This window comes from Salmo salar, chromosome 12 (genome assembly GCF_965601325.2).
Source record: "Salmo salar chromosome 12, fSalSal1, whole genome shotgun sequence".
NCBI lineage: Eukaryota > Metazoa > Chordata > Actinopteri > Salmoniformes > Salmonidae > Salmo > Salmo salar.
In genome coordinates, this window is record NC_138302.1 from 58,567,997 (window position 1) to 58,582,360 (window position 14,364).

General features: G+C 42.1%; 1 protein-coding gene across 1 annotated transcript in view; it reads right to left on the reverse strand.

The window, feature by feature from the left end:
- LOC106565330 (receptor-type tyrosine-protein phosphatase gamma) overlaps positions 1 to 14,364 on the reverse strand; it is a 307,706-nt gene that overhangs the window by 10,310 nt on the left and 283,032 nt on the right. The window contains exons 15-19 of the mRNA XM_014132317.3: positions 9,083 to 9,174; positions 4,468 to 4,564; positions 3,480 to 3,562; positions 1,543 to 1,677; positions 237 to 544 (exon numbers count right to left, since the gene is read on the reverse strand). Coding sequence (XP_013987792.1) covers positions 237 to 544; positions 1,543 to 1,677; positions 3,480 to 3,562; positions 4,468 to 4,564; positions 9,083 to 9,174 — 715 coding nt within the window. The remainder of the gene's footprint in view (positions 1 to 236; positions 545 to 1,542; positions 1,678 to 3,479; positions 3,563 to 4,467; positions 4,565 to 9,082; positions 9,175 to 14,364) is intronic.

Sequence of the window (14,364 nt, forward strand, 5' to 3'; positions counted from 1 at the left end):
AGAAGTTGCATAGCAACAGCATCAACTTCCGATAGACAGGTGAAGATGACGTACACTCAACTGAAAGGATACTGTTTGTTTACAGTATGCTAAAATGAACTAATAGTATATAGTATGTAGTATATACTCATTAAGTATGTAGTATACAGTATGTTAGTATGGGTATTCGAACACAGCTCATGTTTAGAGAACAATAAGAACACTTAATTTTTTATTTGTTTTGAGAGCTACTGTACCTGCAGTGGACTAGGACGGGGCCCATGTCAGGTGTACGTGCTGCAGAGGAGCGCCCTATGAAAGTGAGAACAGGTAGGGTGTACTCTGGCACGCCCATGTCAGGCCACTGGGTGTAGTGATACTGGATCACCATCCGCTCGTTCTGACGCCCCTTCGGGTTGCCCTTCTGACCCTTTTTGACTTTGGTGTTCCGTATAAGGAATCGTCTCAGTGTGTAGCAGGCATGAACGTTAGTACTCTTCAGAGTGACCACGATGTTGCCATACTCCTCACTGCCCTCTGTGGGCCAGTACTGGTCACATTTCCTCTGTGAAAAAGAACAGCATTCATCTAATTCCATCTGTGAAAGGCAACAATATTCATTTACCGTAAATTCCAGTCTATAAGCCGCAACTTTTTTCCCAGGCTTTGAACCTCGCGGCTTAAACAATGACGCGGCTAATATATGGATTTTACCCACTTAAAAAAAAAAAATTACAAAAAAAAACACATTCTGTGACGTGCTCAGTTTTTTGCCGGCATGAAGCTTTCATTAGACCAATGAAATTGCCGAACGGGTTAAGGTCAAACAACTTTTTTGTTTACTGTTTAGATTAAATCGAGCGCTCTCAAACTTCCCATCATTCTGATTACGGTAGTCATTTTGTCACCCTCATCATGGCAAAGACACGGAGAAATGCATATGATGCAGCTTTCAAGTTGAAGGCGATTGATCTGGCTGTTGGAAAAGGAACTAGAGCTGCTGCACTGGAGCTTGGTCTTAATGAGTCGATGATAAAACGTTGGAAACAGCAGCGTGAGGAATTGACTCAGTGCAAAAAGACAACTAAAGCTTACTGCTATTTTTTTATTTTTTGTTACAAGCCGTGTTTCGTTAAAGCCTATTTATTTTTGTTACAAGCCGTGCTTCGTTAAAGCCTATTTATTTTTGTTACAAGCCGTGTTTCGTTAAAGCCTATTTATTTTTGTTACAAGCCGTGTTTCGTTAAAGCCTGTGTAAAGTTCATTTGTTTCAATGTACCGGTAGTCAACTGCGGCTTATAGACATTTGCGGCTTATTTATGTTCAAAATAATATATATTTTTTAATTCAGTGGGTGCGGCTTATATTCAGGTATGCTTAATAGTCCGGAAATTACGGTACACATTTTTATCTAGAGCGACTTACAGGAGCAATTAGGGTTAAGTGCCTTGCTCAAGGGCTCATCAACATTTTTCACCTAGTCTGCTCAAGGATTCTACTGTGAAAAGACAACAGTAACACCTACAATCAAAATACTGTGAATGCCAGAGGGAGGCCACCTACCCTTCCTTTCTCTACCAGGTTAGTGATCATGACGATGATACCAGTGTTCTGTTCCCACACCATCCTCCAGAAGTCCTCGAAAGTGGACTTGAGAGGGCCCTGGGCTGCGATGTAGGCCTTGGGACTGTTGTAACCCTGTTGAGAGGTAATGGGGGGGGGGGGGGGGGGGGGGGGGCAGTAACAGTGGTACACTCACACAGAGTGCAAGTACACATAGGGTGAGTACTAGACAAAAAACTGTTGAAGTTGGAAGTTTACATACACCAAAGCCAAATGCATTCAAACTCAGTTTTTCACAATTCCTGACATTTAATCCTAATAAAAATTCCCTGTTTTAGGTCAGTTAGGATCACCACTTTATTTTAATCATGTGAAATGTCAGAATAATAGTAGAGAGAATGATTTATTTCAGCTTTTATTTCTTTCATCTCATTCCCAGTGGGTCAGAAGTTTACATACACTCAATTAGTATTTGGTAGCATTGCGTTTAAAGTGTTTAACTTGGGTCAAACGTTTCGGCTTGCCTTCCACAAGCTCCCCACAATATGTTGAGTGAATTTTGGCCTATTCCTCCTGACAGAGCTGGTGTAACTGAGTCAGGTTTGTAGGCCTCCATGCTCACACACATTTTTTCAGTTCTGCCCACACATTTTCGATAGGATTGAGGTCAGGGCTTTGTGATGGCCACTCCAATACCTTGACTTTGTTGTTCTTAAGCCATTTTGCCACAACTTTAGAAGTATGCTTGAGGTCTTGTCCAGTTGGAAGACCCATTTGCAACCAAGCTTCAACTTCCTGACTGATGTCTTAATGTTGCTTCAATATATCCACATAATTTTCCTGCCTCATGACGCCATCTATTTTGTGAAGTGCACCAGTCCCTCCTGCAGCAAAGCACCCCCACAACATGATGCTGCCACCCCTGTGCTTCACGGTTGGGATGATGTTCTTCGGCTTGCAAGCCTCCCCCTTTTTCCTCCAAACATAACGATGGTCGTTATGGCCAAACAGTTCTATTTTTGTTTCATCAGACCAGAGGACATTTCTCCAAAAAGTACGATCTTGGTCCCCATGTGCAGTTGCAAACCGTAGAATGGCTTTTTTAATGGAGGTTTTGGAGCAGTGGCTTCTTCCTTGCTGAGCGGCCTTTCAGGTTATGTCGATATAGGACTTATTTTACTGTGGATATAGATACTTTTGTACCTGTTTCCCCCAGTATCTTCACAAGGTCCTTTGCTGTTGTTCTGGGATTGATTTGCACTTTTCGCACCAAAGTATGTTCATCTCTAGGAGACACAACGCGTCTCCTTCCTGAGCGGTATGACGGCTGTGTGGTCCCATGGTGTTTATACATGTGTACTATAGTTTGTACAGATGAACATGGTACCTTCAGGCGCTTGGAAATTGCTCCCAAGGATGAACCAGACTTGTGGAGGTCTACAATTTCTTTCTGAAGTCTTGGCTGATTTCTTATGATTTTCCCATGATGTCAAGCAAAGAGGCACTTTTGAAGGTAGGCCTTGAAATACATCCACACGTACACCTCCAATTGACTCAAATGATGTCAATTAGCCTATCAGAAGCTTATAAAGCCATGACATCATTTTCTGGAATTTTCCAAGCTGTTTAAAGGCACAGTCAACTTAGTGTAAGTAAACCTCTGACCCACTGGAATTGTGATACAGTGAAATATAAGTGAAATAATCTGTCTGTAAAAAATTGTTGGAAAAATTACATGCACAAGTTGATATCATTACCGACTTGCCAAAACTATAGTTTGTTAACAAGACATTTGTGAAGTGGTTGAAAAACAAGTTTTAATTATTCCAACCTAAGTGTATGTAAACTTCCAACTTCAACTGTATAATGACAGAGAGAACATTGAGCACACATAAAGACAGATAAAAGGTACTCAATACATCAATTTGTTGACTTACATCTACATAGTTAGCGTTGATGAAGTCACTGTGTTTGGCATCTTTTCCAGTCAAGGGTCGTAACTTCACCCTACTGTGATCATCTGTCAACATAGAAAAGGAATGTTAGCCTCATTCTGCATTGCCTTGTTAACGTCACATGAGCATGAGGTCTGATATCAACAGGCTCAAAGATAGTTTCTACAAGCAATCAGACTGTTGAACACTTAAACTGGACTGACCACCTCGGATTCTCAGCACCTTAGCACGCACAGACACGCACATCACAACTGCTGATACCAAACTCCTATTATGATTGCTAAATACAGCACCATTTAAACAATTGCACCCTAATCCCCCCCCCCCCCCACCCTGATCTGTTTCACCTGTTGTTGTGATTGTCTCCACCCCCCTCCAGGTGTCGCCCATCTTCTCCATTTTCCCCCGTGTATTTATACCTGTGTTCTCTGTTTGTCTGTTGCCAGTTTGTCTTGTTTGTCAAATCAACCAGCGTTTTTCGTCTCAGCTCCTGCTTCTCCTCAGTCTCTCTTTTTCTCGCCCTCCTGGTTTTGACCCTTGCCTGTCCCGTCTCTGAGCCCGCCCGCCTGACCACTCTGCCTGCTCTTGACCCTGAGCCTGCCTGCCGTCCTGTACCTTTGCCCCACCTCTGGATTACCAACCACTACTCTGGTTATCGACCCCTGCCTGCCTTGACCTGTCGTTTGCCTTCCCTGTTGCCATAATAAACATTGTTACGTCGACACAGTCTGCATCTGGATCTTACCTTCAAACCTGATATGCTAATTATGTTTATTCTATTCTACTGTGTTATTTACTTCATGTTCCTATTGTTATCTTTTATTGTTGTTGTTGCATTGTCGAGAAGGAACCTGCAAGTAAGCATTCTATTGGATGATCTATACCATGTGTATCCCGTACCTACGACTAATAAATCTTGAAACTAACAGGCTGTCAGTGTTGTTTTGAGTGTACAACATAGTGGACTTACAGGCCACGATGTTGATGTATCTGTTTTTGTGCTTGTTGTCAGGGTGATTGGAATGTTCTGCTGTGATCTTCAGGTCCACCGTACAGCGCTGGACCTCCTAGAGAGAGAAAGAGAAAGAGAGAGAGAGCGCAAAGGGGGAGGGAGGTGGGTGAGAAAGGGAGAGAGGGGGGTGAGTGGTCATAGTTATAGTGTGGTCAGTTATGTGAAGAGATTAAACAATTATCATATATAAATAAACCCTCTATCTAAAATTATTTGTTTTGTTCGGTTCTTATTTTTCAGAGTAAGTAACTCACGAACACTAGAGAAGCTATAACCAAGTTGAATTCTTCCCAAAGAATCTGTACAGCTGTAATTCAGACCACCCAACAACTTCTCCCATCACAGGTATATATATTCCCCTTAAGACACTCCTCCTTTTCTCCAATCCTTACATCTTATGGTTCCACAGGAAAATGGTAGTAAACCTTTACAGGGGATCTGACCTCACCTCATGACCTCATCCCCTCCTTCGCCTAGCCCTCGGCTCTCTATGGTGTTTAGGTCAGAGCGTGACTAGGGGGGTGTTCTAGTCATTTATTTTCTATGTTGCTGGTTTGTATGCTTCCCAATTAGAGGCAGCTGGTAATCGTTGCCTCTAATTGGGGATCATATTTAGGAAGCCCTTTCTCCCACCTGCTTTGTGGGATATTGTTTTGAGTGAGTGCATGTAGCACTACGGTACTTCACGGTCGTTGTTTGTTTCTTGGTTTGTTTAAGTTTCACTATAATAAAGATGTGGAACTCCAATCACGCTGCGCCTTGGTCCGTCTCTTCTCACGATCGTGACAACAGATGTCCATCTGTCTCCCCTATAGCAATCCTTTGATCTCCTCCTGTCCACCCAGCACATTCCCAGCAACTCTGTCTTTCTACAGATCTCACTCCTTAATATACTATGTGTCTGATCCATCATCTCTTTAATATCTCAATTTCGAATCCAACAGTTTCTAAACAGTATTTTTCAGTTCAATGATATGCTTGAAATGCATGACATACAGTACCAGTCAAAGGTTAGACACATCTACTCATTCAAGGGTTTTTCTTTATATTTACTATTTTCTACATTGTAGAACAATAGTTAAGACATCAAAACTATGAAATAACACATATGGAATTATGTAGTAACCAACAAAGTGTTAAACAAATCAATATACATTTTATTTGAGATTCTTCAAAGTAGCCACCCTTTGCCTTGATGACAGCTTTGCACACTCTTGGCATTCTCTCAACCAGCTTCATGAGGAATGCTTTTCCAACAGTCTTGAAGGAGTTCCTACATATGCTGAGCACTTGTTGGCTGCTTTTCCTGCACTCTGCGGTCCAACTCATCCTAAACCATCTCAATTGGGTGGAGGTCTGGTGAATGTGGATGCCAGGTCATCTGATGCAGCACTCCATCACTCTCCTTCTTGGTCAAATAGCCCTTACACAGCCTGGAGGTGTGTTTTGGGTCATTGTCCTGTTGAAAAACAAATGATAGTCCCACTAAGCGCAAACCAGATGGGATGGCATATCGCTGCAGAATGCTGTGGTAGCAATGCTGGTTAAGAGTGCCTTGAATTCAAAATAAATTGCTGACAGTGTCACCAGCGAAGCACCCCCACATCATCACACCTCCTCTTCCATGCTTCACTGTGGGAACCACACATGCGGAGATCATCCATTCACCTACTCTGCGTCACGGCGGTTGGAACCAAAAATCTCAAATTTGGACTCATCAGACCAAAGGACAGAATTCCACCAGCCTAATGTCCATTGGCCCAAGTAAGTCTCTTCTTATTATAGGTGTCCTTTAGTAGTGGTTTCTTTGCAGCAATTTGACCATAAAGGCCTGTTTCACGCAGTCTCCTCTGAACAGTTGATGTTGAGATGTGTCTGTTACTTGAACTCTGTGAAGTATTTATTTGGGCTGCAATCTGAGGTGCAGTTCACTCTAATGAACTTATCCTCTGCAGCAGAGGTAACGCTGGGTCTTCCTTTCATGTGGCGGTCCTCATGTGAGCCAGTTTCATCATAGTGATTGATGGTTTTTGCGACTACACTTGAAGAAACTTTCAAAGTGCTTGAAATGTTCCACATTGACTGACCTTCATGTCTTAATAACCTGTTTGGGACAGGGGCAGTATTTTCACGGCCGGATAAAAAACGTACCTGATTTAAACTTGTTACTACTCATACCCAGAAACGAGAATATGCATATAATTAGTCGATTTGGATAAAAAACACTCTGAAGTTTCTAAAACTGTTTGAATGGTGTCTGTGAGTATAACAGAACTCATATGGCAGTCAAAACCCTGAGACAAATCCTAACAGGAAGTGGAAATCTGATTTGTGGAATCACTTTCAAGCCTTTGCCTATGAAACACACCGTGAGTTAGGATTCATTTAGCACTTCCTAAGGCTTCCACTAGATGTCAACAGTCTTTACAAAGTGGTTTGAGTCTTCTCCTGTAAAAACTGACCGACCGAGAGGCCTGGAAAGTTTGTCATAGAGGGAGGGCCATTACTACTATGATGCGCATGCCCGTGGGTACTCTCTCGTTCCGAAACGTATTGTAAGACAATGCAATCGTCCGCCTTGAATATTATTGAAGTTCTGATTGAAAAAGGCCCTAAAGATTTATGTTATACAATGTTTGACATGTTTGAACGAACGTAAATACATTTTATTTGCACATTCGTGACGACAAGTCCCGCGCGCTTCGTACATTTTGAGTAGCCTTCGGAACGCGCTAACAAGAAGAAGCTACTGGGACATAAATTATTAACTTTTTCGAACAAAACTACATTTGTTGTGGACCTGGGATTCCTGGAAGTGCCTTCTGATGAAGATAATCAAAGGTAAGGGAATATTTACAATAGCATATTTGATTTTAGATGAGTCCAAGATGGCACTAACCTGTATCGCCTAGCCTATTTTTCTGAGCATAGCACCTCATTTATTGCAAAGTGTGATTTCCCAGTAAAGTTATTTTTAAATCTGGCAATGCGGTTACATTCACAAGATGTTTATCTATAATTCTTTGAATGACAATATTATATTTTACCAATGTTTTCGAATAGTAATTTTGTAAATTGTAGCGCTGATCCACCGGAAGCATTTGAGGGAAAATATTTTCTGAACGTCACGCGCCGATGTAAAATGCTGTTTTTATATATAAATATGAACTTTATCGAACAAAAAATGCATGTATTGTGTAACATGATGTCCTGGGAGTGTCATCTGATGAAGATTGTCAAAGGTTAGTGCTGAATTTAGCTGTGTTTTGGGTATTTGTGATGCATGCTAGTTGCTTTGAAAATGGCAGTGTGATTATTTTTGGCAGGGTACTCTCCTAACATAATCTAATGTTTTGCTTTTACTGTAAAGCCTTTTTGAAATCGGACAACGTGGTTCGATTCAGGAGAGGTGCATCTATAAAATGGTGTAAAATAGTCATATGTTTGAGAAATTGAAATTATAGCATTTATGAGGTATTTGTATTTCGCGCGACGCGATTCCACTGGCTGTTGACTAGCGTGGGACGCAAACCTCCCACCTCGCCCAGACAGGTTAAAGTAATGATGGACTGCCATTTCTCTTAGCTTATTTGAGCTGTTATTGCCATAATATGGACTTGGTCTTTTAGCAAATAGGGCTATCTTCTGTGTACCAGCCCTACCTTGTCACAACACCACTGATTGGCTCAAACGCATTAAGATTGAAAGAAATTCCACAAATTAACTTCTAAGAAGGCACACCTGTTAATTGAAATGCATTCCAGGTAACTACTTCATGAAGCTAGTTGAGATAATGCTAAGAGTGTGCAAAGCTGTCATCAAGGCAAAGGGTGGCTACTTTGAAGAATCTCAAAAATATTTAGATTTGTTTAACACTTTGTTGGTTACTACATGATTCCATATGTGTTATTTCATAGTGTTAATGTGTTCACTATTATTATACAATGTATAAAATAGTAAAATAAAGAATAACCCTGGAATAAGTAGGTGTGTCCAAAGTTTTGACTGGTACTGTGCATGATAAGTACGTACTGGGTTTTTATTAGAGGTGGGATTTCTACACATATCTGTCACAGCTAGTCCAGCACCATGTGGCTGCATGTGTGATCTCTGTTTGAATGACCTAGTATGAATAATGTATGTTCACCTTCACCCCACTGGATAACCCCAATTTGACAAGGGCCTCTTGGTGGAAGTGTGTTAGCCTTGTGCCTCAACCCGGTCACAGAGACAGTGTGTTCCTGTCCAGTCAACCAGCAACTAGACCCTTTGTTAATTAACCTTCCTCACACTCAGCCATCTGCTCCACAACACACACACACACACACACACACGCACACACACACACGCACACGCCACACACACACACACACACACACACACTTCGTAATGTTCACACAGCCATAGACAGTAATGTACACCCCAACAGACAACATACACCAGACATATGAGAATAATCAGACACACATCTAGACACACACACACACTCCTCTTCATTCGAGAGGCAGCCTACTTATCACACCTCAACAATATTAGAAAGGCTGAGAGAGAAAGTCTGTGTTGTGTTTCCTACCTCAAACTCCTCAGAGAAGCCGTGCAGGTTGTTGGAGTAGAGCTCCATGATGTGTTTGATTAACTGCCTGACGGGGATGGCGTCCATGTCATCTGTAGGGAAGACATATCACACTTAGAGAGATGTATGTGGGTGACATATGTGGGTGACATATGTGGGTGACGGTGTTCCTGTGTGTGCCCGTATGTGTGTGTGAGAGGGAGAAGAGAAAGAGAGAGAGCAGAGAGAGAGAGAGAGAATAGAGAGAGAGCAGAGAGAGAGAGAGAGAATAGAGAGAGTGCAGAGAGAGAGAGGAGAGCAGAGAGAGAAAAGAGAGAGAAAAGAGAGAAAGTGAGGAGAGGAGAGGGAGGAGAGAGAGAAAAAAGAGTGAATGTGTGTTTTATAGCATGACTGTGTGACGAGCTTGCAGAATATACAGTGCCTTCGGAAAGTATTCAGACCCCGTTGACTTTATCCACATTTTGTCAATTCTAAAATTGATTAAATCGTTTTCGCCCCAATCAATCTACACACAATATCCCATAATGACAAAGCGAAATCTGTTTTTTTATACATTTTGCTAATTACTTAGTACTTTGTTGAAGCACCTTTGGCAGCGACTACAGCCACAAGTCTTCTTGGGTATGAAGCTACAAGCTTGTCACACCTGTATTTGGGGAGTTTCTCCCATTCTTCTCTTCAGATCCTCTCAAGCTTTGTCAGGTTGGATGGGGAGCGTTCCTGCACAGCTATTTTCAGCTCTCTCCAAAGATGTTCGATCGGGTTCAAGTCCAGGCTCTGGCTGGGCCACTCAATGACATTCAGAAACTTGTCTCGAAGCCACTCCTACGTTGTCTTGGTTGTGTGCTTAGGGCCGTTGTCCTGTTGGAAGGTGAACCTTCACTCCAGTCTGAGGTCCTGAGTGCTCTGGAGCAGGTTTTCGACAAGGATCTCTCTGTACTTTGCTCCGTTCATCTTTCTCTCGATCCTGACTAGTATCCCAGGCCCTGCCGCTAAAAAATGTCCCCACAGCATGATGCTGCCACCACCATACTTCACCGTAGGGATGGTGCCAGGTTTCCTCCAGACGTGACGCTTGGCATTCAGGTCAAAAAGCTCAATCTTTTTTTCATCAGATCAGAGAATCTTGTTTCTCATGGTCTGAGAGTCTTTAGGTGCCTTTTGGCAAACTCCACATGGGCTGTCATGTGCCTTTTACTGAGGAGTGGCTTCCGTCTGGCCACTCCACCATAAAGGCCTGATTGGTGGAGTGCTGCAGAGATGGTTGTCCCATCTGGAAGGTTCTCCCATCTCCACAGAGGAACTCTAGAGCTCTGTCAGAGTGACCATCAGGTTCTTGGTCACCCCGTTGACCAAGGTCCTTCTCCCCGATAAGCTCAGTTTGGATGGGCGGCCAGCTCTAGGACAATCTTGGTGGTTCCAAACTTCTTCCATTTAAGAATGATGGAGGGGACTGTATTCTTGGTGACCTTCAATGCTGCAGACATTTTTTGGTACCCTTCCCCAGATCTGTACCTCGATACAATCCTGTCTTGAAGCTCTACGGACAATTCCTTTGACCTCATGGCTTGTTTTTCTCTGACATGCACTGTCAACTGTGGGACCTTTAATAGACAGTTGTGTGCCTTTCCAAATCATGTCCAATCAATTGAATTTACCACAGGTGGACTCCAATCAAGTTGTAAGAACATCTCAAGGATGATCAATGGAAAAGGATGCACCTGAGCTCAATTTCAAGTCTCATAGCAAAAGGTCTGAATACTTATGTAAATAAGGTATCTGTTTCTAAAAACCTGTTTTTGCTTTGTCATTATGAGGTATTGTATATAGATTGATGAGGATTTTTTTAAATTCAATCCATTTTAGAATAAGGCTGTAACGTAACAAAATTAGGAAAAAGTCAAAGGGTCTGAATACTTTCCGAATGCACTGTAAATAACATTATGTTTGCAACATCTTCCATATTTCAGACTGACTAATGAAAGGCCAAGTATATTGACGTCCCCTCAGCCTGTATCTATCTCTCAGAGGTACAGTACAACGTGCCACTGCTCTCCACTAGTGTGGCACCGCGTGATAAATTAACCAGCAACCTGCCATGTGTTCACTGCCTCCCCCACAGACACTTTCAGAGAACAACATACTGTATATGGGGACAAAGTAGGAGTGCTGATCTAGGATCAGGTCATCCCTGTCCATGAAACTGGTCTTAAATCAGAAAATTCCACACAGCATCCCACTGAGACTAGTAACAACCCCAGTAGTAATGAAATGATTAGCACACGAGTCACACATGAAATGTCCCACTGACATCCTTACAGATAAAAAATAATCATTCTGGGGATGCAGCTAGTTTTGTTGTAGTTTATGTTGTGAAGAACACATATTAGCCATGTCACACAGAGCGGTGGGAATGACACCACACCACAGCGAGACAAGCGGACAAAGCCATAATTGTCTAATGTGGGTGTTTAGAGGTGGTGGCATCTGTGTCAGATGAGCCACATCAGTCCCAAATTACCCATTAGCGAGGGGATGTGATGGGGATGAGGTGGCCACTGTCACACAGAAAGAGCCATCAGGACAAAGTGTGTGTGTGTGTGTTCAGGAAAGAGCAACCAGCTGCTGGGTTTGTCTGCTGGTGCGGGTGTGTGTTATTACATCCATATTACAGCCAATACACAGATGGGACCACTGGCAGGCAGGCAATTCCCTGACTCACTTCATTTGTCAACTGTCTTACATTTGTAAACTAATCAATGGAGTTGATTAAAATACTATGGGCCAATTTGGATTTGCTAAACCTATGCAGATGTGCACACATTCTGCATCTCTTTATTCAGAAGAGAATCTAACAAGAAGGGATATGATGAAAGAGGGAATGAAGATGTATGCACGTGTATGCACGCAAATACACCAGATCAGCAGCCCCCTCTCCTTCTGCCCGTTCTCTTCCTAATTAAACCGCTGTCACATAACCTTCCTGTGGGGGGATGGATTTAGCATTTCAGAAGCTGTAAAACAATCACTGTTCTATAAAGCCCACTCGTAAACCTCAACACCCACTTAACACTCTGTTCTCTGAGCTGGTATACAGACTTGCCGGTACAGAAAAGAAGCAATTCGTCTCCAGAGAGAGCACATGTGAGAGAGAAAGAGAGAGCGAGAGAGAGAGAGAGAGAGAGAGAGGAGGGAGACAATAAAAACAGAATGGATGGAGTCAATACAGACATCAGCTGTATTCTTTAAGTGAACCATCAGAGCTTGGAAATGGGCTGTCATGCCTTAGTCCCGAAGAGTCTCTCTGCTCTCTTAAAGGAACGGTATGCACTACGCACGCCACAGCCTTCTTATTGACTAGCTGCCAGTAAACTGGGCTCTGAAGTCTCTCCCAGAGAAGAACCCTCTCATATCACCCCTAATAGAGCAGTCACAAGCGCCTGTACATGCACTGAGTAGTTGAGTGGCTGAGTGAAGACTTAATCAAGCTAAAACAGAGGTAGATTGGCCCAATCAAAAGTATTGGACTAACACTATGTATCCTATCTTCAAGAACATTAGCATATAATGACTGACAAAGTTCAAGATTTGAGTTGTTTTGCCCCTTACTTGTGGAATAATCTCCAAAACTCTCTAGAAGTGGATGTTTTGGTGCCTCTAGGGATATTCAGACAGCTGATTGATGACATTTTTACTGAAGTTTATTTTCTTTGATTGTGTTTTGTATATCTGTTTTGCTTTTTGTAATATGTGTATATTTTTGCAATTACAGGGCTCATCTGAAAAATAGTCTTTGGTCTCAGAATGACTCCCTGTCAAAATAAAGGTTCAATAAAAAAATAAAAAATAAAACATTGACACTAGTTTTCACTGAATTAGTGAGTCTAAATGATCAAATCCACCATGATGAGACCACATGGGAGCATATCAGAGCTAGTTTTCCAGTCAGATGACTTTGTTCTTCCTCTCCGTTGACTTCCTTACATATGGTTACTGATCATTCAGATGAAATGCTCAGTCTAGTCTACACTTGTCCAGAGGGATCAGAGATGTTAAATCTGAGCAGAGAACAGATATTGAATAACTTGTCTCAACAAGACTTAACCACATGGAACGGCTCAGCTTCAAAGTGACAACAATGTACACGAGATAGCTAGAGAGAACAGTGAATCATTTTCCGGAATAATATCGAGAGGGATGGAGAACCAGGATGAACATACTCTCACAGCATTTAGACTCCTAAATAGTTAGGTGGGACTTGCGAAGCAAAATAAATGCCTGTCAAACTTGAAAATGTGTAGACTGGTCAGGACATACAACGTTCTGATATGTTTTATACTTTAAGTTATACATTTTTGTGTTATTTTGTCCTCCATCCACTTTCATGGGATTTCCTCAACATTCTAAAGGTCCCATTGTGACATCATCACTTCCAACTTTCCATTCACTGTAAATGCAACCATGCAGCAACTTCTGACACAAATCAGCTACTTTGACCACTTTGCCTTTCTCCCCCCAAAATTTGCACTTTCCCAACAAGTTAGACAAAACGTTCTATGGTATGACATCTTCGTCTCCTTCTCTGCTATTAAAAAGTGCTTTTTTTCCCCAACTTTTACCAAATAACTGCTGTTTTGACCACTCCCCCAACAGGTCAGACAAAAACTTAGAGTGTATGAAATCTCTACTTCTCTATTTTTCAAATCTGAAAACACATTAGGAATAGCTTCTACCAATCAATAGATAGAGACTTTTTAGTAACCCATCAACTGTTTTCATTATAGAAGCATTAAGTCATGTCAGAAGCTAGCAAATTCATTTCTTACCAACAACAGCTGCAAATTCAAATACAATTACATCACATTTCGATGTTCACTTTCCTTGCTTTGTCCAACAACACTATAATGAATCTAGCAAATAGGTGCTGTGGGTCAGAGCGGAGTATTTATTTAGTTTCATAGCATAAACATTTGTTAGCATGTTTCTCACACTGGCTTTAGCCACGGAGGGAGCAGGCCTGCCAAGGCAAGTTTTGCCTAGCAACACGTGCCTCGAAGGAAGAAAACTCTTCATAGCGCAACACATTCCCATGATTTGTGAATCTGTTTCAGACCGAACAGCTAGCACTAACATTTGTAATGCTTCCCCAGTCGGGACGACCTGAAATGATACAGACAAGATTTCTAATGCTCACTAGCTTCATCCTCCTCCTCAAGATCATGCCCCGTGCTCTAAATAACTCAACTGGATAGTTTGCCTGTCTGCAAATAAAAGGGCGGACT